The following is a 24,632-nucleotide window of genomic DNA, read 5'->3' on the forward strand; positions in this document are numbered from 1 at the left end:
AACAGTGACAGTATACTGTCCTCATAAGTGGATATCAGGTCCTTGTAGAGCAAGATTTTGTATTTTGGTCTTTACAACCCAAAATGTGATGTCCACATATGTGGACACCAGGTCCTAGGAGGTTAATTTTAGATGAGTGAAATTATCATTTTTACTGTCAATTGAGGCTAAAAACCCATATTACCATTTCTCAAGTATATCCTCCTGAGAACCAGCCTATTCATTCATGTCCTCTGTAATGGACATTTGTTTATATCTTTGTATAAGATCTTTGTATGTATATCTTTTGACTTATTTGAGCTTCCCTACTAAGTCCTGATGTACTAAATAGAGGACATCTTGGGCTTTCCATTGATATCTCATGTGTTTGGGTGGCCTCTTTTAGCTCCAAAGAGGCAGGAAATCACAAAAAAAAGTTCAAAAGTTCAGAGATTTATTTTTAGTTTTTCGTGGTGTATTGAAAATCCAAATATCATTTACGTAAATTACATTTTGGATTTTCATCTAGGGCACTGAGCTTTGACATCTGGGAGCTCTTACAAGCTTTGGTTATGCCACTTGAGGACAAGACAACTGTCTTATATCTACTTCAGTGTTGCAATACTACTTAATGCCACTCTGGTGCTGAATAGTAATCCATCATCCCAATCTCATGTCACTGTGTTTCTTCTAGGACCTCTATGTGTTTGGCTGCATTTATCCCTCAGTTTAGCCCCTAAGCACTTTGACCCTGTTTGGTGAGAAACCCTACACAGTGTTTTGATGCCACTTCTGTGCTTCACTGTAAGGATAGTGTTAGCCAGGTGATGATGTCTGGTGTTTGTGAGAGATAGTGCTTGGAAAAAAACAAACAAACATTGGAGAACATTTTTATCTTGTGAGACCAGAGAGGGATTTTTTTTGTGCTCTCGGAGTCCTTTAAATGGCACTGGGCTCTGGGGAACACTCAATGCTTTAGTAATGCTTTTATACTATTGCCCTGATCTATGCCTCACTGTCCGAGGTTAACTCTTGTTTTACTTTGAGTTTCTGTCGCTCTTCCTCTTCACCTTCTTTGACTCCTCTGACGACTAAACTCTTCTACTTTTTCAATTTAACTGCTGTCCACTTACATTTTAAGCTGCACAAGGACGTTTTGTACCCGGTGGCAAATATTACCATGTTACCGAATGCAAACATATTTGGAACTAATTTGAAAACTAAGTATGTCATTACATAGCCACTAAATTGTTCAATCACCATTAACGTCATGATCATAACTTAAAGCAACAAGTTTGCCAGTTGCCTGTTTAAATTTACAATAAGGTGAAGTGTACCTCTTGGCTTATCTCTTTTTAATTGTCAGATTATTGTTTTCATCCATCCTTCCTTTTCTAAATTCCTTCTTGTGAAGATTATAGTCCAGCATCTTCTGAATTCTCAGCAGAACATCCCTCTCCAAGCACATCCTTTCACTTCACCACACAAACTAATCTGAAGCCCAACATTCCCATTCAATTTTCTGCATTATTTAACATTTTCCTGCTCTGTTGCCTTTTTTCAATCTGGTACATATGGCCGAGTTGCTAGCCACTGGCAGCAAGGTTTCTTGACGATGCATTCATTTCCTTATTCCATCCACTTCATGTAGACATAAGAGTAAAGTTGGATTTTTACCCTGGGACTGTTTTTCTATTAAAAATATTACTCTTTGTGATTTCCCTGGACTCAGTGCAAATAAATAACCAATAAGAGGATAATATAAAGACATGAAAGGCGATTTCCCCTCTTATGCTCCTTTCATGCAACTTTCATCTTACGTGCAGCTTGAGATGATTCTTAAAGCAGCAAGAGTAACACAGCTGGTAAGTAGTCAAAAAGTAGAAGAAAAGTAGAAAACAGAAAATAAATAACTAAAATTGCTCCATAAATTAAGAACAATAAATGATAGGGCACCATAAGTGATAACTAGGTGGTCCTGTTCTTTAAAAAGAAAACTTTTCTCTCCAGTTGTGCATCAGTCAGCACTTTTTTCACCACTAATAGTTTTGTTTATGCAGATAAAGCATGAACTAATGAGTCAGTATTTATTGTTAAGAACAAATGTACTAGTATATAATACAGTGAGTCAGAATTTACTCTGAGAAACTGGTCTTCTGCCTATCCTTATCTCTGCCTCAACACATACACACAGAGACTTCATATTAGATATGCAAAGAAGTTGAAAATATGAATTTTGCCATTTGATCTTAAAGCGTTAAAATTTTAAAACGTTGACATTTTGGGACTATTTTCTCTGTAACTGACATTTCTTACTTGAAGGACCATCAAACAAGTTGGAGATTATTCCAAAGATGACAGATGTCACAAATGAAACATGAAGAAAAATATTCTTTATAGGACATGTTGAATAATGTATTCACTGAAGTCTCCATCCACTGCAAGAGTGTTTTTTTTTTTCTTTAGTAAAGCCTTCTGTGGTTGTCTTTTATGCCTAAAAAAATCTAAAATAGAGAGGCGGTGTTGAACTAACACAACTGGGTAATGTAGAGTATATGAATCAACAAGGACAAGAGTATTTCATATGGTGAAAAGTATATGTCAGCAGAATAGGGGGAGGTAGAACATTAAAACATTCTATGTATTCTACACAATAAGAAAGCCAGCATAATACACATAATGCATCTTGAATTGCTGGCTGTTTCCCTGCCTTGGCTCAGTCACTTGATGAATTATAATACCAACCTGGGACAGCTTGCTTCTTATTTATGTATCCTTGATCATACTTTCATGTCTGTGTAATCTCTCTTTTGCTGACAGTTTTCCAATTTCACATAGAAATGGTACATAAAGGCCTCATGATCTATGATCCTCCTCTGCCATGTCTGTAAAATGCCTGAAGAAAAAACATTAAGCACACAAGGAACTTGGAAAGTTGTGAAATTTGTTGGTATAGTTTAGTTATGTGGCTCTTTTTTTTGTTGTTGTAACAGCTTCAAGGGTGGTTTTTTTGTTCTTTTTTATCTGTTTGCATTTTCCTCTTTTTTACATCTTTCTGAGCGCTAATGTTAGAATTAATTCAATTGCAAAATCTGATGATAGATAAATGTAATGGGGACTAGACTTTGAAAAAAGATGAATATCTATTGGAGTTTTGAATGGATATCACAAAGTGGTTGACTAAATGTATGGAGAACTGGGCAGGTTTTTTGCTGCGTAGGGAAGCAGGAAAACCAGAACTGAAGTGAGCAGAGCTGGAGAAGCGGAGTCTGATGAGCAGGGTGATTGGGGCAGGTCAGAACAGATGGTAGATGATTGAGAGTGACTGCAGGTTAGTTGAAGTGCAATTACAAACTTTCACTGTTTGACGTCTGTAGCAGGCAGTTTGATGAAATTTAAAATTTAGGCTGTGACATGTTTAATATGATAAATATGGAGCGCTGTTGTTTTTTTTTATATACTCTTTTTTTACAGATAGGCTGAACCCAAACAAAATAATATTCTTCCAAATTAATTTTTAAGTTTTCCATAATGCTGATATCCTGCAATTATTAAATTATTCAGATGTTTAAATCAATGTTTTCTAGTCACTGTGTATTGGTGAATTGTAACTAATATAAATTTATTTTTTACTGTTCTAAAATGTTAAACCCTGTAGTTGTAAAATAGCAAACGCAATGTATAAATATATAAATTAAATAAAAAATACTATAAAGCCATTTCATTTATGGTGCAGCCTGGAACTCTCTTTCTACTCAAGCCACTGATTTAGTTTAGTCACTCATCCTTTTTCAGAATGAGCTTGTGTTACTTTTATTTATCTTATTTCTCACTCAAATCTTAAAATTTTATGATTCTTTTTCTTAACTCTTATCATGTCTCCCTATGTTTTTATTTCTTTTAATTATCTTAATTGTACAGCACCTTGGTCAACAGTTGTCATTTTAAATGTGCTATATAAATAAATTTGACTTTGACTTTTTCCCTTTCTCATGTACACCCTCACAGTACTTCTGCATCTACCTAGCTGAAAAACAATCTTATGGAGCAACTTTTTATTTGTTGTTTTTGTTTTGGGGTTTTTATATTTTTATGTTTCTTGCTTCATTTTTTTTTACTTACATTTTTTCAAAAGTCATGGCTTTCATCATTACACACAAATAGTTTTTACGATGTGTTTGTGACCAGCATGTTTTTATCCCCACATTTGAGCTAGTTCACTGGACTTCTCTGCGAAGTCAAAAATTTATTAAAGATAACATTCAGTCACTTTCTGGATTGCAAGAAAATATCTTTAATTTGGCATCTTAATTAAAAAAATATAATTATGTGCTTTGGATTTTTGTAAAACAACACATTTGAACATTTATGGATAACAATGATTATATTTTAGCATTGAAAATATCATTTTGATCATGAACTTGCTCATATTGTTTGTTTAACCACGGCAGAAACAAAAAAATGATTTTGGTAATTACCAACACTGCTTAATTTATTGCACCTGTCACATAAACCTTATATTGGGTTGTGATCTAATAAATCTATTAAGCACTGTAGTTGGCTAAATCCACAAAGAGCAGTTAGCCTCAGGAAGTGCAGCAGCAGATGGCAGCTAACGGCCTGTCCAAAAAAAACTCTCCTTGCGTTCAGAAAATGTAGGAATATGGAAGATATAGCTAATATAAGTTGAACTGACGCAGACAGACACACATTTAATTTAATTCTTTCTTTACGGTAAATGTGATAAAATTCGGTTGACTGCATCTTAGCATTTCACAGGTGACTGATTACTGTACTGTATGTATAACATTTCCCTCCGCTATACTTTGTTTGGCATTATTTTGTGTGGTATCAAAGTTTATGCTGACAAATGAATACCCAACTGACTCATCAGCTGTGCAGCTGTTACTATATGAGATGGTAGAAAAGTTGGACTTTTAGATGTAGATGTTGATTTCCTCTGACTCTCTTTGATTTAAAATACATCCACATGCTTATATAAACCCTTCTCACAGCAGATGTCTTCAGCTATCACAGTAGGGAAAGCGGGGGATAGTAATAATGGCTGTGCTCCACTGAGGCAGGCCCTTCTTTGGTGCATACAGATTCACTGTCATGTCTTGGGCGCTTAATATAACCATATTAATGAGCCATCATTATTACAACTGTGCTTTCTCGCTGTAATGAGTCAAAATGTCTGCGATGAAACAGGTATATTAAATGTACAGTTTAATCAAACAAAAAGCCTTTAAAAAAGCTATTATATAAAATAATGACTTATGGTTGGGGCTGATTTTACCCGTTTAAAATAATGGTACGCATTATCAGAAATAACAGTCAGAGAAATAGTGGAATGAGAGACAGTGAGAACAACTGCTTTTCTGAAAGGGGTGACGGTGGATGAAATTCAGGTCATGAGCCACAGTGGAATTTGTTATAGGATTTTTTAAAAACATTTTAGATTGGTGCTTCATTGGCAATCCATTCATTGTAAATTCTGCTGACAGTGGACAATACTTTACCAAGGACAATTGTTTTGAGAATGTTTTATCTATTTTGATTTCAGTGAGGGGAAGCATATAATTGGTCAGTTTAAATAGATTGTCATGACTCAGATCATTTGTGCATCATAAATCATTAACTTTGGTTTGTACAGAGAATCTTTTATACTTTTGTGCCTAAACAAGGGCAAGTTTTAAAAACTGGCTTATTAGAATAGATTGGACTTACTGGGTTGAAGACTTACAAACAATTACACTGCAGTGGCTTTTTTTTTTTTTTTTGGACAGAGGCTGAGCCAAGAGAATACGTGAAGGCCATTTTAAGATAAATGTGTCTTTTTAAATTGTAAATCATGCAAAAAATACACCAGTGGGGCACCAGAATGAAAATATGGACCTGGAAATGTGCATTACATGTCCCCTTTAATTCATTTGCTATAATCATCCCCGAGGGGACGGCATTAAGAGGTTTCCACTGCAAATGGAGCCTTAAATCAGGTGTTGTGATTCTGCCCTGCTCCATTGCCACTGATGAATATGTATTTTCTCATCAACACTCTGCATATAAATTTTCCACAATTTATAATAAATTATCCTGATTCTTTTTGGACCAAAGGGCCGTGAAATATATGCTTGTGAGAGACAATGTATGCTGTCAATTACAGTAAAAAAAAGACAACATTTTCTACAGGACATATTGTATTACATGTATATTATATTTCATTTTTCATATTATATTAGGAATGAAAAAGAACTCCTAAGCAAGCATTCATTATGCATCGATTTACAAGATAGATTGATGTCATGGCTAATCTGAGCGTATTAATGAATGCATTCAGTGGTTTGATTTAATAACTTTGGTGTAGATTCATACTCTGGCTGACTGACACAGTAATTGTTAATTATACTGAGAACCACAGTATTACTGGACTATTTGAGTATATATCAAATAGTACAAGAAATTAAAGGATTTTGGAGGAATGCCAGCACAGAAATATACAAACTGCGACTCAATATTGTTGAAAATAAACTCCAATATAATCCCCCTTTTCGTATCTTCCCACGTGCTTCCTCTTTTGCTTTTTGCTTACTGACACATGAAGGGCACCATTTTGCATTCTCTCAGTCTAAAGTAAACTTTTACTGAATGTCTCCTATATTAACCACTCAAATATTGCTGGGCCTTGTCAAAATAAAATTGAAGGTTAGAAAATGACAGTTATTATCATGATGATTTGTGGGTAGTTTGAGTGAGTTGTTCGAGTTATTTAGGTTTTCTTCATCTTGGCATTACACACAGATTGCTGCTCTGTTGGCGTCTTTACTTTGGCAATGGAGCTTGAGGAGCAAATGTTGACCCTTATAATTATGGGACATGTAGCAGACGGCGTAAAAAATAGGAAAGTAGTTCTTGATGGAATAGCATGGAGGGAAAGGGTCGAGTGAAGGGCAATGAAGTTTATTTTACGAAGCAAAGTTATGTAAAGGTGACTACTGCGAAAAGAAGGTGGGTGTGTAAAGAAAGGAGAATGAAAAAGATCTCGAGAGAGCAACTCTGGTAGAAAAAGTGGCATGTGGGGGTGGGATATAAAGAGGAGCAGAGATGTGGTGATTTAAGTTATTGTAGGGAAGACAGAAACTTATTGAGTTTCTGTCAGTTACAATATAGATTATTCAGGTTAGTTTTGATTAATAGTACATGCCTGGCACTTTCATGAGTGTAAAAATTGTATTTACTTCTTGGTACAGGTCACTGGAAGAATGATTAAGAGTGACTCAGAAACAAGACGTCGAAAACTAGATATAAACAGATGATGTAGAATGTGAAGGGTGAATATTTGGAGATGAAATAAACGGATGAGGTAAACACTGCGGGTGAAAACACACAGATGTGCTCTCTTACGCTGAAGGAGCAAGAACAAAGGAGAGTCAATAAATGTGAACACATACAGACAAATTTGTCTCCTGAATAAAGTGCTGCATTTAGGTGTTCCTCCTTCCGTGAAGTGACATTTAGATTGTGTCATCAAGCACAGACATATACACAGTCACTTTCTCAGCGGTTCCCTAAAGATATGAAAGAAAAGATCCCTCTTAGACCAGACAGCATAGTATTGGCCAAAATGGCCAGACTGAAATTATTTGATAAATGAGTCTTCAAAGTCTGTCGAAATATCTGGCCTATAGTCAAAGGATGTGGATCTGCAACATACAGCCACGTGAAGAAGAACATTTCTAAGCAACTTTTGATGTTTTGAATAGGTGTAAATTTTGAAAGAACTGCAGTCCTATCATAAACAAAGTACATTCTTACTGTTTCTCCAATGATACGAGCTAATATAAATGCACTTGATGAGCTGAAAAACTGCAAGCGTGGGTACCTCTATAAAAGCAGACTTTTTGGCAGTTAGTTGGTCTGGAGCATTCATGTATGTGTTTACGCAATGCCACGATCTTCCCAGAAGTGGACGTTACAGCAAATTTACCTCAAGGTCACAGACTGTGAAATGCTTAGAGAAAATACAGCAAATCCAAGAGCTTCTGGAGCAAAAGCTTCACGACTACACCACATTTGACAAAAAAACACAACAAAATACACAACATATTGGTACAAACACCCCATAGAAAGTGTCAAGCACAGTGGTAGAAGGGTGATGATTTTGGCTTGTTTTGCAGCCACAGAATCTGGGGATCTTGCAGTCATTGTGTTGTCCATGAACTCATCAGTATTCCAAAGGGTGTATGTTTGAAAACTAAAGACGGGCCCAAATTGGATAATGCAATGCCAACAAATTTATAAGAGAATGTAAAGAGTGTCAAAGTGTTGCAATGGCCCAGCCAGATTACAGACCTCAACCTGATTGAAATGCTGTGGTAGGACCTTAAGAGAACCGTGCAGATAAATTGTCTGTAAACCTCAATAACCTGAAGCAACTTTCTACAGTAGAGTGGGGCCTCCACAATGGTGTGAGAGACTGATTCTGAACATTTTTACTTGATTTCATTGCTGCAAAAGGAGGCCTTGCAAGCTAGCAAATCATGGGGTATATTTAGTTTTTCACATGAGTGCATAGAGTGAGCTGTACATGTGTCATTGCTTCCCACAACTCCAAGGCGGTGAAGATGTGATTCTAGACATAATAATAATAATGATAATAATGATGAAACCAAACTCTGGTTTATTGTGGATTTAGTGGAAGACTTAAATGAGCCGCAGCTTCATTTGTGTTTTGGGCAACTGCTCAAAAAGAATGAAAAATATTTCATTGTGCAACCTCTCTTTAAACGTCTTCATATGGACTTTTTGACTTCTTCCTCTACTGCAGTTTTCTCAATCACCCTCTGGAGGTTCTCTGTCTACCACTTTTGCTTGTGCAGCTGCAACATTGCCATAGACAAAACCAACCCCACATTTTAGCTCTTCAATCTACCTCTCATCGCTGGTTTCAGACTATGATGGAAAAGATGAACAGCACTTTTAGGGCGAATGCTGTTTTTATGACATTTATAGGGTTGCGGTGTGGATTCAAGCCTCGGGGATAGGCTGTCAGTGTGCAGTTCTACTGTAACATCCTGAGCATTCTGATGGAGAACATTTACCACAAACAACCTAAATTGTGGTGTGTGTATCTTTTGTGCCATCCCAGCAGGAGTTTGTTTTATTGTGTGTGTGTGCGTGTGTGTGTGTGTGTTTATTATTTTGCCAGGGCAAAGCAATCTTTCTCACCACCTGTACTACATGGCCACAACAAAATAACCCAAGGTTGATAATTACAGTATTCCTTCGCTGCAGGGTCTATTGAAGGTTCGTGTCCCTTTGAGGTTATGTCATAATATTTGTACTTTCTGCGTGTGTCTGTTTGGTGTCACACGAAGCAGACACACGCTTACCTGGAGAGATAGCATTTTCTGCTCACCATTTTCCAGTGCACTTAAAAGGGCCCTTCAAGGGCTCCTTGAACTTTATCACCAGACAGAGATGGTATTATGTTCTTATCTTAACAAACAGGGTGTGTGTGCACGTGTGTGTGATGTGTGATGACATTAAGGCTTTATCGGTGCACATGGAGCTGGGAGCACAATGATTACAGAGCATTACAACTAAAGGGCTGAGAGGTTGTGTGTGTGTGTGTGTGTGTGTGTGTGTAGTGTGTGTATAAATACACACGTGTGTGCGTGTGTGTGTAGAGCACCAAAGGTTAGCACTATTGACTACTGCTAGTGGAGCCACTAATGGGGATGCCAGGAAGTACTTCAGAGATGATACAGGTGTGTGTGGCGGTGAAGGAGCTGGGGGTTGGGTATAGGAGGAGAAGGCCTGTGTAAGGTTGTCATTGCACATTTTTTTCAGTTTGGCAATGTCCTTATCTGTTGCCTCTTTCTCTTTCCTCTGTTTTCCTGCTTTGTACACAAGCACCTACATACTCGTGCAAACACACACACACATAGATGCTTAATCTCACCTGCACACTCCTCATGCACTCTATGCCCTCCCAATTTTTTTAACCACTTTCAAAACATAGTTACAAGCATACAAATAGTTGAAACTTTTCTCTGTTTCCTCGAGCAAAGATATCCTTAAAAAATGCAGGGCCTTTTGTATTTGCTATTGGAATAAAATAATTTAATGATAAACTATATTTATATAACACTTCTTACAAGATGCATTTGTGTCGTCTGAACTGGGTTACACTTGTGTGTGGGGGTGATTTGAACTCAAGAAAACAGTGTAAGTAAAGTAAAACTAGCATGTGTGTTTTTTACCGATATAAAGCAGGGCAATAGGTATTAATAAAAACAAGAAACAATATGTTGGCGACATTTGGATTGCTGACAATGGCAGCAGTCCTAAAATGTCCTGATCATTAAACTCTTCTTCACATAATTCACTGAGCAAGTGCAATCCTGATTTACATTGTCTCCATACTGAAGATTGTCCTATGACTTGTGTCTTACATGGTAATTACATGGAGACATTATTAGGGCTTTGGTTTAATAAACACAAATGTTGGCACAAAAGGTGTTGCAATATCCACACAAAATTTTTAAATATGCAAATTTATCAGCTTTTTAAATCAAATAGTACAAAATTTAAAGGAAGTGGAGGAATCCTCAGTTTCTATCTTAAAACTGATTACTCTGTGCACTCAAACCAATTTCCATAAGGAAAGTGGCCTCGGTTTTCTCTAATTGGTTACTGGAGACCAATGTAGTATATGCTGTTGAATCTAATGCCTTCTTAATTATTACTGATGTCAAGCCTGCTGACACACTGGGTTTCAAGCATATTTAAAATATCCCTGCTCAATAATGGTGATGGTCCCAGCCATGGCACAAATTGGCAAATCATTAGTCCTCCTGTGGTGCTCAGTGGACAAGCCGTCCTTCAAGTGAGAAACTGCTGTTTCATGTCACGATGCAAGATGTCCCAAATCAAAGGTCTAGGCACAGTCAGGGTAAATTGTACCTGCTGGCAATGATAACTATAAATGATTTTTCACATTTGCCTTTATCTGGGCAATTTATAATAGGGGACATTTCTTAACACAATTTTAGGAAAAGTCAGACGCTGAGTATTAGAGAAGTGTTGCAGATATTTGACGGGGAAAAAATAGCAGGGGAGAAATTTCCTAATCGTGCCGTGTTTCCGACAGACAGAGAATGTGGCTGTAGTGATACAGGCTGCACATAAATGCATGCATAAGCTCTGTGCACATAAATGAATAAGAACAAATACACTCTGATGCTGATGCAACAATAAGTACCTCATCTGGTGTATGAACTCTAACTCTGCCATTTTGAGCAGCAGCTGGTGATGCTAGTGCTTGTTCTGCTCTGCAGCCCTTGTGAGTTACTGAAATAAATCAGAATATATACTGTATATATACCCCCACTGTCTTCCCCCGCCTCAGTGCGTGTGTTGGAGTACACAGTAGTAGTTACCCAACTTAAGATTGGCCATGATATACCCACCCACTGATGAGAGTGTGTTGTTTAGAGATAAATAATAGAATAAGTAGGATGAAAAGAAGCTTTCTACTTCACTTTTTCTCCCATCTCTCTGCGCATAGCCTGTAATAGGATTTATGGTGTTGAAGATGTAGTAGATGTTAATACATGGTATTATCTGGGTTGAATGAAAAAGGAGAAACAGAGGGAGATGAAGCACAATAAAACCAGAAATGAAAAGGAAGAATGCAGAAAGAGTGTGCAGTGAAAAAGGACAAATGGGAATATGATCATGGTTGAAAGACTTGGAAGGGTGGGGTGGTGGGGGTAACAGGGAACTGATAAAAGCATGCAATGTTTCAGCAGAAAACACAGAGTTGCTGTAAGTACAGTACCCCACTTATGGCTGACAATAAAGAATGAGGCTTGCCTACCCGAAAGCCTCTTATTGTGTATGGCTGGATGGTCACAAACAACATAGTAGCTTTTAAGAAGAACATCTGACATTTACACTGTTGTGCAATGTCATCTTTTTTTCTTTGCAGAGAGTACAAGTAGTATCTAACAGATAAAAATGTCTGACTACTGAAGAATACAGTTCCAAAAAGTGTTTCCTTACTAAAATTCAGTTAAGTATATAATCTCATATAGTTATAAATAAACTTGAGTCTTTTTCATATTTGAACTGTAGCAAGAGGAGAATATTGTGAACTGTGGTTTTAGCTTATGTGGTTTGGATCTTTTTCTCAGCTTGGAAGGTGTTTTGACCTCCCAGAGCAGTTGCATTACACCTTATTATTTAAGAGCTTGCAGAATAGCTGATAGTTGAAGATGGCTGAAAGATGTGGCCTTTTCACTGTTGCCTTGTGGTTGCATTTTTCAGATCACCTTTTTCCTTTTACAATTCTTCTTGTCTTTTATCCACCCGTCCCTTAATCTCATTATCCCTTTCCCTGTGTTTTGTTATAAACAGATTCTCCTCACAGGGGTTGATGGTGTTTTGATAAAACTCCAGATTCTCAGAATATACTTGAGGGTGTCTCTCTTTTCCTCTCAGATGCAAAAGATACAAATTCTGCACTTGAACATGGTTTGCAGACTTGCAGACGGCTACGTTATCCACTTCTCACTCATCTCTGTAATCGGATCAGGTTCAGTGTCAAAAAGTCTCCCTCCCACAAGCCCAGCAGGAAATAGAGGACTAAAATGATTTGATAATTGAGAAGGCAGAAGATGTAATATGTCTTTAGGGTCAGTTGATCTAATATGTGAGCTTTGCTTTAGTTTCAGGGCACAGTGCCTCGTGAATTTGATTTTTGCAGAAGGCATTTTGCCTCCTTGTTGTGTTTAATAACTTATTTATCAAGCAGCCTACATGCTCTCTGATCAAGAGCATAGTGGGAGGTTCTTGTTGTAAATGAAGTGTGTAATTGAAATTCTAAATGAGATTGTTTAGTTTGTGTCAGTATGCTGTACTCATTAGATGTAATACCCAGGTATACGCTGAAATAGCTGCAGTCTAAGTGTGGCCATTTTAGCACCACACACGCACAGCAGCCCTGATGTTTTTGAACTTTATTACGACCTGACAGAGGTGCATGAAAAAGCTCAAATGATCAGGCATTAAACCTGCCAGTTTTTGAGTGCAGATTATTTGTCATTTTGGACTGCACCTGTGTGTCAATAGTGAGGCTAATATCCCAGTGCAGTTACTGCTAGTCATACGCACTGCCTGCTGTGCACTCTGTCCAGCTGGTGCAAATGTATCTGAAGTGGACCATTTTAAATGACATTTTTAAGACAGCTATGGAAAATATCATGATCTGATTCCCTGGTTTTGTCCAAAATTCAGGTGAAAACAGCTTTTGACTGAGGTATAAGTGACAAATGAAAGGTTAAACAGCATTTTTTTATTCCAGTCCTTCTGAAGACCAATGAGAACCTGAAAGTGGACTTTATGTTACTCTAGTCATTTAATTCTTGTCAGTTAGAAGTAAAAGCCCCTTATTATGTGAGGCACATGGAGTACAGTTATAGCTGAGAAAATAAGTCTCATCATTGTCTTGCTATCTGTTCCTGCTTGACAATGGCATGTCTCCTGCTATGGGGAGCCAAAAAGTCTCAAAAAGCTGTGTCTTTTAATCCAAATTCTGGCCTCCTGCATGAACAGGCCTGTTTGCTACAGCACACAGCATGCAAACAACAAAATACTGCTGTGCTAATGCTTTCACTAAAGAGCACTTATAACACAAAAAATGATCTAACAATTACTGTGTTAAAATGTTCCTAGGTGTACATACTGAAAGCTAAGTGGCATTAAAACAAGCACAATTTACTGAGAAGAGCTGTTTAAGTAAATGTAGAGGAGTAAATGTAACTTATTACCACCCACCTCAGGCACAGGCTGCAGCTGTTTAGAGTTGGTTTCCTGTGAAAACACAATGAATCAGCACAAGGTCACATGCCATTCCATCCATTTATTTTGATAGCCCAAATGTGACTTTTATCTTTCAAGTGTTTTTATTTTAATTCCACACGGTATAGATTTGCTCCTGTACAGATGCCTCATGTTGGAGATGAACTGTTGTCTTTTGACAAGGATAATTTAACACAAAATGACTACCCTCTGTCTTTGGAAGTAAAAGGCATACTGTAGAGGTTGTTTACTCTGATCAAATCACGAAAGACACGTTGAATTTATGTGTCAAAACTATCTTAACTACAGAGTAACTTTGACAGGGTCAGTTAATTTTAAGTTGTGTCAATAAAATGTGAGCTCAGTAACTTAATTTCACAGCTGACATTGTTTGCTTACATCATTTTATAATACTTAAATGGCCTTATATCCTTATAAGTTAGTCTTTTCATCATTTGAAACTGAGGAGAAATTAAAGTTTGTAAAAATTACCAATCCTACTGTATGTCAAAGTCTACAGAATTAACTGCAAAGCATGAGTGGGGTCATCTCCTCCAGCTGAAAACTTTAACATATGCTTCAACCCATGGAGACCACATCAGATGTGTAACTGAGGACCACAGCAGCTGCTGCTCTCACCATATACAGCTGGTTATTCCCTTTACTTGCTCAAACACCAGCCCTTCATTCCATGACACTAATATGAACTTTTTATTTCTCCCCACTGGTAATTGCTTAAGTTCATGTTGTAAGGTTATTACATGATTATGGTTACTAATTCAGAACGTGACTTTCCTTGACTCCATATGCAAACATGTTATTTTCTTGGACAGAAGTGGATGTTCTCTGGTTATATTTGGAGCAGAAGGAATAACATATGTGAAATCATAACTTACATACATCGGTATCTAACTGTAAATACTATTTACAGTTAGTTAGCATAAGTTATCTTTTGTCCTAGCTTTAAGTTTGGATAAGTAATACATTGTCACAGCTATAAGTAGCAGTAACCGGCTTTAAAACCATGACATTAGCATTTGATGTTCACTAAAAACTGTCATGTTAACCATCTATGGTTGGTTAACACAGCACTACCAAAAAACAAAACAAAAACCATGACTGTACTATGAGCTTGGACTTTCTTTGCATTTAAAATTGTTGCTTCACAGTCGAGAAGCAGTTCGTCAGCCACCCCTGGTGAGTTGCCATCTTCAGAGCAACTATGTTAAGTCCGTCAGTTTGTGATTGAGTTGAGTGGATTAAAGCTATTAATTACATTCAATTTGTTTGGGATAATTAGGTAATTAACTGTGATTAATCAATTGCAAATATGTTGCAGCAGATTCACATTAAACAGAAAGTCAATTTCAAAATTTCTCCACAAATAGTGACATAGTTGCTGCAGGACAGCAACTGAACTGTAAAGTGACACTGGTGTTTAGCAACCTTGCTTTTATATAGAAATACCACCAGAATACAAACACTTAGCAACCAAGGGAGTCGAGTCCTCTATTACAAAGTCCCATATGTATGACGCTTATTGAGGCAGACTGACTCAAATTGATTGATGTTCGCAATCTGTTTGTGTTTTTAAATTAGACAGCACTTATTTGAAAACCTTCCCCAATCTGGCTGAGAGTTGTTGCAGTTACTCTGAGCTGAACAGAGTTTGTTTAGAACCAGGCTGCTTCCCAACAGGTGACCCATTTAATCGCCTTGTGATCTAAAGTGGTTATCCAGAGGTTAAGAGTGTTGCATAGTCATCCTCTGCATGACCAGTTGGTCACTGCAAGTGCTTCTCCTCCACTGCAAGTACGCAAAAAAAAAAAATGTAATCCCTGGGCAACCATTAATTTTTTTCTACTTGCAATGAGGATGCTTTACTATATTAACTCTACTGAGACTGAGCAATAAAGGGGACCTTCAAGCTAAAGTATTGGTTATTTTTTATTTTATATTTTTTGTGCAAGTTGAGACGTCATATTTTAAATTTCAACGTGTTTTGTTCACAAGCCATTGATGCAGATACATAGCTAAGTAAATGTAGTCTTCAATGAGGCACAATGAATGAAGCTCAATTTTTATTGTTCAGCTGGGGAGATGAGTAGAAGGTAGAAGTATTTAATATTGTCTAGCCTTCTTTTTGGGACATTATGGTTTCAGTTTCTTCAGACAGACTTTTCCTCTGCCTTTTGGCTTTTTGGTACAGGGTTAGGGCTCTCACTTGCAGCAGCATTGCTACTTTCTTTGCTACACCTGGAAATAAAAACCTTTCTGTATCTGTGTTTTGAAAATCATATGTATTTAGCATAAACCTGCTGTTTCAAAATTAATTCACCTGTGTTCTGTTCTCTTCTGCTTTGTTTTTCTCTGTACTCACTTGAACTCCTCGCAGTTGAGCCAGTAAGCAAATGCTGACAAGGATCTGGCGAACAGTAGATAAATAAAGTAAAGGGCTATTCACTTCACCCAGTTTTTGTGTCGGCTCTTTGCTGGATTTTTTACAATTTCTTAAGGACATGACTCAGTCTGTCTCAGGAAAAGCAGGGCCATCACACGTGACCCGTTGCACCCTGCTCACCACTTGTTGGACCTGCTGCCCTCTGGTTGGTGCCTCAGGTCAATCAGCTCCCACACTTCCAGACATTCGGACTGTCAACAAACACTATATCACTTGAAGTTCAGATCAGTCTTTTAGTCTATTTTTAAACACTAAAAAATTAAGTTGACCTTTAATACCAAATTTTAATGTATTTTTAACACGACTCCACTCTACACCCCTGCGAGGCTTTCTCAGAATGTATTTAAAAAATTGAGCTATTTGTTTAGAGACAGAGTGATGATATATGCACACAAATAATGTGTGTTACCTATTTGGTGGAACTGATAAATTAAATTAAAACAAAACAAAACAGAAAAACTGATTTCTTTGAAAATGGTCAGGTACACGACTGGACTGAAAATAAAATTAGTTCCATAATTCCATAGTTGCTAATATTTTTTAATAGAGTCCAAAAAAAATAAAAGGAACCTTTGAAAAAAAGGAAGCTTGTGAGCTGAGTCAAGCTTGCTGTAATAGCCACTTTTCTACTATAACTTGAGAGACAGAGGAATATTTTATATAGGTTGTGGACATAAATAGTGATGTGTGAAATGAAAAGACCACACCCCATTTTCTGCTGTACTCCAAGAGAAAGCAGCTTATAAATCATTTAAAGTCCTATAACAATATAAAGAACAAGCACACACACACACACACACACACACACACACACACACACACACACACACACACACAAACACACATGTGCATAGACAAATATGTACCTTGGGCCTATCAAGACAGCTTATTCTATTTGTTCCAGTCATTGATCCGTTCATATCTAAATGTCAGGTTGAATAGACATCGTCATATTTGCTGGTGGTGGTTGTGGTGTATGCGTGCAATTGTACGCGCACGCTGTGTTGTGCGTGTGTTATACAATCTCTCTGTGGATTCAGCAGTGCTCGGATCTGTGGTCAGATCAATAAACCGAAAGGCCGACAAGCACACGCATACAGTGCCCGCAAAGTCTTGTGTGCTCCGCTGCGCACACACAGACACACACCAACACACACAGTTTAAGGATGATAGATGCCTTCCATGTTGGCCCTGCTACTCCTTGCCGTCACAACACATACTTTTGCAAGACCTTTGCTGTCCTAGCCTTACATTATACAGTATGTCAGAAATAAAGAGGAAAAAGAAAGACAGAAAGTGAGAAAAGAAAGAGAAAGCTGCTGCTGAAAAAAACACCTGCAGACAGCATTCAACAAAGGTGAATGACTCTGCTGCTCTTTTCTCCCCTGTTTTCATCAAAAAGCAAGTGATTGATCAGCAATGGCAGTCTCTTGTGCAATTGGATGGTGAACAGTGCGAGATCTACTCAAGATGACAGCTGTGTGCGGGAGAGAACGTTTCAAATAGGATTTCCAAAGAGACAATAATCAGTGAAATACTCTCACACACACAAATTAATACTCACACAGGCATAGTCACATTGTGTAATGTTTAGTATCTCTGTGTCTCTTCCACCTACTGCTCTGTTTTCACAATGCATGCACAACCGTTATAGGCTTTTTAGTTCATTGGCGTGTGACCGCAGCTTGATCAAACTAATTAAACAGTTATGGTAGTGATTTAGAGTCATTAGTTGTTGGGAAGAATCACACAGGTCTTACACCCATGTGATTCATGTCACGTTTTTCAAGCGCGTTCAGCACAAAGAAGGCTGTTTTCCTTTGGCAGCATGTACTGTAAATACAGTAAAAGCCACAGTTATAATTATTTGTTATTTAGTTTGTGTTTTAAAATTTGGATTGTGTCTTAACTATGGCCTTGGAAATGTATTAGTTAATTAACTAGTAAGAACCAAATTGATTGGTTGCTTTAAAGTTGCAACCTTTGAGGCTATTTTCATAATCACCACACTTTTCATTGACCCCCTCGTGACCCACAGATGACAAGACCACTGATCCTGGAAGGAAATGCTTCAACATAGAATAGAGGTGATCGCTCAGAACAGATTTGTATTGATTTGCAGTGACCCTTTCCTCTAAGGGGACAAGTTGGTCCAAACAATGCCAGCAAAATGCTCACCGCAGCATAAGTAAACTACACGATCTATATAATGGTTTCAGTTTTTCTCTTTTAATTTGCCACCCATCTACACAGTTTATGCCTGTGTGGTCTGACTGTTTTTATTGGATAGTGCACACCGAAGTCTTGAAAACACAACAGTTACTGTGTGTTAGCAAACAGCTGTCTGTTGCTTGTGTAAAAAGTATATATATGTGTCTTATGTGTCTGTTCTCTACATACACAGACATACAGTAAATCAGGATACACAGTATTATTTCCCAAAGGCACTATCTAACATGATAATTTACTGCTTCATTTATGACTGTCATATCCCAGATGCAGAGATACATGCATGTCAGTCGAGTTTATGTCGCTACAAGACAAGCAGGTATCACAAGAGGAGGACAAGCAGGATCTAATGTCAAGATGATGTATTTGGGTGAATGTGGTGTGGGACACCCTTTGAAATTCAGTTATGTACACAAAGAAGAGGCTTAACATTAGAAGTCTAGTTAGCACTGTAATTGCTGAAGTCTGTTTGCTTTGCTCTGTGGATTACATTTTTGGCAGCGCTCAGGCTGAGCACAGTCATAATGCACCACCCTTTGCTTGCCATCTTGTCTTTTAGCACAGTACGAACAGACGTGCTTGACATCAAGACACACAATCTCAACCATGCATCATGCATAAAGCACACTGTGGGAGCAATGTGGGTGAGGTGCTGACATACAGCAGTTACTGTATGTTTCGGGGAAAAGTGCTTCAGTTGGTGTGTGCTAAATGCTTATTTCATGCACAGGGAGGCTGAGTAGCGGGCTGAATAAATGGGGGTAATGGGTTAGTAAAAGCCCGCTTTGTGTTTTGTATAGCTGCAGTTTTCATATGTTTTGTAACTTAGATTTGAAAGAAGGAAGAGTCGCTGAAGAAGGAGCAAGTTAATGGTAGATGACTATGTAGAAAGTATCCCTAGCTTGATCTGACAGTGGGACAACCATGCTAATCAAAACCAAAAGTGGGAACTAGAGAGACTCCCATCTCTGGTAATAAACAAATTGGAAACCATTCATATGAATGCAACACAGCAGGATTTTTTTTTTCTGTGTATAATTTAGATTTAACAGATTTTAATTCTGATTCTGCTTTTTGAGTCCTGACTCTGATTTCCATCATATTATTTTAAGTAAGAAAATAAACCCTGCCACAAATATAACTTTATTTGGTTAACTAAGCATTCTCAAATCACTGGGTAGCTTAATTTTCCAGCAGCACAGTGGCTGAGCAGATAAGTAGATGATAAAAAAAAAAAAAAGCTGGAAATATCATTGATACAAAATATGGAAAATAAAAAAGATGAAGTAAAACACTGGTTACAATGCACTGTGTCACTCCATCAGTTTTTAAACTTCTTTATCTGTCTCTTTGTTTCTCTTTCATCTGTTCCTGCTTTCCTAAAGTTTCTCTTCTGTTCTAGTCCAAGTGTCTTTCATATTATGATTCCAGGTGGAATGAAGGGTTGTAGATGATAACAGTAATCACGGACCCCTATGTCCACACTCAAGCGCAGACCGGCACACACATGTGCACGCACAGGAACACAAATTAATTACAGTGATCAAAAACCTCACTTGGATGAACCACAGCATTCATGTGTGTGTGTGTGTGTGTGTGTGTGTGTGTGTGTGTGTGTGTGTCAGTAGGCGCATAATCATATAGCACATCTTGCTTTCCAGACACGTAATGCAACAGGGGCTGGACTGTGAAAGAAGAAGAAGTAGAAATGGATCACTGTGCTTGTGTTTATAGATTTTTTTTCTTTGTGTGGTTTTGTATGTGTGTTTATAAATTCACAGCTTGTGCTTGCATGTTCAAATGTGAAGCTGGATATGCCTAGTTTGGAGGGTTGGCTGTAGGCTGTTTGCTTGATTTGATCACAAATAGTGCATGAAATTAAATGACACAACTAATTTTTAATTTAGAGCACTTTATTCAATAACAACACCCACTCTCTCACTTCAGGCATCATACCACTGCTTTTACATTCTTAACCTCTCACACAGAGTGCCCCACTATACAGGGAATATACAGCAGTCTGTAAAAGAAGTCGTATATCCTTGTTTGTTTGAACAGTTGTCTAAAATGTGTTGTATAGGCTCATATTTATTATGCGTGTGCATTAGCATAACATGTGTGAGTAAAATATTAGCAATACGCCCTCTTTTGTCAAGTCAGACCTCAGTGTGAGCGGCAAACCCTGACACTTGTGTGTCAAGCTAAACCATTTGCCAAAATCAACAATTTCTCTTTGTTGTACTCCTTCGGGAGTGACAGGTGAGCAGAGGTCATTTGCAGGATCAAAACGGTGTTTGGCTGTCCCACGGCCGCTTGATAAACACGTACAAGACTGGCGTGCGCTGTAGCATGATGTTACAGATCAGTCTTAGTTCTCTGTGTGTGCTTTCAGACTTTGAGAAAAGGCTTACTTATATTGACACTAGGTGATTGGATTTGTCTCAGACCACGGAGCTGGTTTTAGTGCGATCTTCTGACTTCAGAGAAGAAGAACTGTGGCGAATTGAAGCTTTTGTGAAGGTGGTCCGAGAGGTCACAAGGATTTCTTTGCTATCACTACAGGAATGATGCCCAGGTGACCCCCCCACCGTCCTCCATTGGTGGCATGAAGGCTGTGATGTTTTGTAAGTGTGTGTACATCTGGACAAATACACAAGGGCAAGCACACAGACAAACCAGCCTCGGGACTTAGCAGCAGTAATTGTTGTAGCTGTGGGTGTTTGGTTCTTGTGTGTGTATGAGTGTGAATATGTGTGTGTGTTTGTCTGAGACAGTGTATTGAACAATTCCAACCCCTGAGGAGTCATGTCTAGTTCTATGAATCTTCCATTTCACTAATTAGCTTAAAACATCTGTCCATACGGATGCTAGAGGGAGGTCATAATGGGAAAAGTGGAAGCACTTACTACAGAACCAGCAGTAGTTGCGTACAAGCAGCGACACCAGACAACCACAACACTGAAACCGCTGACAGGTGAAGATCATTTATCAGCTCATTACAAAGTAATATTCTGCTGTAAAAACATTGTTTGTGGTGTACTACCCACGTACTATCTGGCTTAGCAATGTTGCAGTCCAAGCACATTCACTTTCCCATGATCTTGAATAAAATATCAGATTAAAGTTTTTCATATTTAAAAAGCGGAAATTTTGCAAGCAATCCCACACAAATACTCATAATTAATACCAAGAGAGAGGACTGCAAAAAGGGACATTAAGCCAGAAAGAGAGCTGACCAGAAAAGTTGAGTTTGAGAAACCTGTGTTGTCTTTCTCCCCTCTCCTTTTTGCCTTTATCGCTGCCCACTCATTCAATTTTTCAGTGGAGATAAACAGAAACATTGTGACAGGACAAAACGACAAAAACCACATTACTTACATTTCAGATCCCGTACATGGAGGGAATAAGTGAAAGTAGAGGGGAACAGAGGTTCTGACAGAAAAAACTAAAATTAAGAAAAATATTGTGTCTTACAGCTCAGTCACTCTGCCTTACACCTTGTCTGTGTCGAAACTATGTTTTCTGTCGAGTGTTTTACAGCAGCCTTCTGTGTTATAAGTTTTATGGCGATTCGGTGGGAGATTAAACCATTATTAGCCACACACCGCCACCCTCTCCAGCTGTTGCCTTTTGTTTAAAAAGTGTTTTATGGCGTGATGTTCTATAGTCACCTAGACAATTATAGCTAATGATAATATGAGTGGCACTCTATTTTTACTCTGGGATTGAAGGGAGAAGGGCTGAGAGCGAGTGAAGAAAAGGAGTAGGAGCAGTCACAGAGTGAGAAGTGAGTAATTAAAGCCCGATGATGGGATGAGAGGTGAGGGGAGAGCAACGATAAGAGAACAAAAATTAGAGGGTGGTTCTGGGAGGATGAAAATGAGAGACAAAAGAGGTAAAAAGCAAAGGTGAGTGTTTTTGACAGAAGAAAGTCAAAAGCAAGGTAAGAATACTCAACCCTCTGATCTCTGTTCAGTCTGTTCAGTAAATGTTTAATTTTGCAGTTCACCATGACATTGCTTAAGATGCATGGGGTTGGCCATGACTCAGGTTTTAGACCAGGCTGTCCAGTAGTCATGGGGTTGGAGGGCTGATCGCCTTCATGTGCCAAAGAGTCCCTGGGAAAGATACTAAACCCCATGTTGCTCCTGAAAGCAGGTAAACACCTCGCCAGCTCCAGCCCTTTGCCAGTGTGTGAATGGCTAAATGAGAAACACATAACAAAGCTCTTTGTGGATCCTAGCAAAGGTTAAATGGGATATAAATATAGTATGCATAATATATAAATGCTAATAAGTGCAGACCCTTTACTGTTCCCGTTACCAGTTTCTTCCTTTTCCCATCACATAATTGTCTTTTTTTGGGTGTTTTGTTTTTTTCTGCCACTGATGCAAACCTCGAGCATTTATCTACCACAACTGAACTAATTGCTAGTAAGTGTAATGTGATTACTGACTTTGGTAAAAGTAATGAATTAGATTACTGTGTTAAAGACAAAGCTAATTAGATTAGCTTCAATAGATCAATACCAAATACTAATGAGAAGAAGTCTGTTGTTTTATTCAAACACACACTCTCACACACACACAAACAAAAATATCTACTTATTATGTCATTGATGTCCTCATATCATATGTCATTGTTAAATGTGATCACAGACGAATAACACACACGTGCACACACACACACACACACACACACACACAGAACTGTTACTGCTATATATAGCAGAGCAGATTAGCCTTTTAATAGAAATGTACGATATGTGCAAATGTACTGCAGGTATGTCTGAAGTTCCAAAGATTTAGCCTTGACTGTAGTACTGTTCTCTCTCTGTTCTCTGCGGTAGACAGCCCTTTTCCAATGTGTCCTCACTGCAGCATTTAACATTTGGGTAGCTGCTGGTTAGATAGACACATATAAATATTTAAGTTGCACTTCATGGAGACTGTTTTGTTTTTCTCTAGGCTGAAAAACACACGATTCTGAGGCATTTTTTGTTTGCCCCTGATTTTGTTTTGTGTTATTCGCACACACAGAGATCACTGCAGGAGGAAAAGCAAATGAAATCCCCTCAGAAGTTTGCCTAAATTGTGTAAATTGATAAAATACTTGATGTTGAAGTCTGTATTCGGGTCAGGCAAGCATGACTACATTTGCATGTGTTTGAAAAGATTTTTGACTGATACCTTGAGCACCTTTGATAGAAATTCTGTGTCGAGCTTCACACCTTCACGCTTCACCGTTGCAGCTTTCCACTAAATTGTTTACCATCATATTCACACTTTAGAAGTCGTGATTCACAATGACAGTAGCATTTATATGAAAGTCTGTAATAATTTATTTTACTGTAAATCATAAAAAGCCTGACCACTGTTGCCTTTGTTGGTCACAGAGATTAAGCACAATTTAAAAAGAAAATGTTGTGTCTTGTGTTTTCGTAGGTGGTGGAGACAAACCTGGTGGCCTTCGATTGTCACTGGATCCTGATTAACGAGGTAAGTGCCATGACAGTGATTTATGTATCATGTACTTTGTATGCTTTGTGTTGACCTTGTTCTTTTATTTATTCTGTGAATACTTCTGGCTGTAGATCCAAAAACCCTTTTTTGACTCCTATCTTTTGGTTATTTGAGAGAAAACTTGGCTCTTTTTGTTTCACATCAGTTTTTACAAAAACACACATGCCATCGGTGTATGACCTTTAAAAGTTCACAATCAGTTCTAGTTCAATGCTTTTTTGGATTAACAGTTGTAGACAAGCCCAAACAGTTCACAAAGTCAATTTCCTGTTCCTCAGAGTGTACAGTTATCACCCTGTGTATTTCTCTCATCCGTGTTCATGATCGCTGATCAGAGTGAGCGCTGGTCATAAGCGAAACATAATGAAACTTTAATGCTGGCTGTAATTTCCTATTAATTTTGAATAGGAGCCGATCTTTGATCTTGCTTCGCGAGAAATGCCTTTTAGAAAAACAGCAGAATTAGCTACATTTTTTGCGTGTGCGTGTGCATGTTAGGGGGTGTATGTGCACTACAAGCTAATGCAGTGTGTCTTGGTAGCCTCGGGCATTACAATGAACTTGCAGGGCACAAC

The 24,632-nt window shown here is 38.0% G+C and overlaps 1 protein-coding gene and 1 long non-coding RNA gene across 4 annotated transcripts in view; both read left to right on the top strand.

Annotated features, from left to right (window-relative positions):
- Positions 1-24,632, top strand: part of grid2 (glutamate receptor, ionotropic, delta 2) — a 508,497-nt gene that overhangs the window by 319,954 nt on the left and 163,911 nt on the right. For all 3 annotated transcript variants that reach the window (XR_005695832.1, XM_040031719.1, XM_040031718.1), the window contains exon 5: positions 23,980-24,033. Coding sequence is in view for 2 of the 3 variants with exons in the window: in XM_040031719.1 (XP_039887653.1) it covers positions 23,980-24,033 (54 nt within the window). In the remaining variant the exon portion in view is untranslated. The remainder of the gene's footprint in view (positions 1-23,979; positions 24,034-24,632) is intronic.
- On the top strand, positions 34-16,654 carry LOC120733477. The gene is made up of 3 exons (XR_005695833.1): positions 34-3,352; positions 7,410-7,418; positions 16,643-16,654. It is a non-coding gene; the product is annotated as an uncharacterized LOC120733477 (long non-coding RNA).

Source organism: Simochromis diagramma, unplaced genomic scaffold (genome assembly GCF_900408965.1).
Source record: "Simochromis diagramma unplaced genomic scaffold, fSimDia1.1 OVJJ01000284.1, whole genome shotgun sequence".
Taxonomy (NCBI): Eukaryota; Metazoa; Chordata; class Actinopteri; order Cichliformes; family Cichlidae; genus Simochromis; species Simochromis diagramma.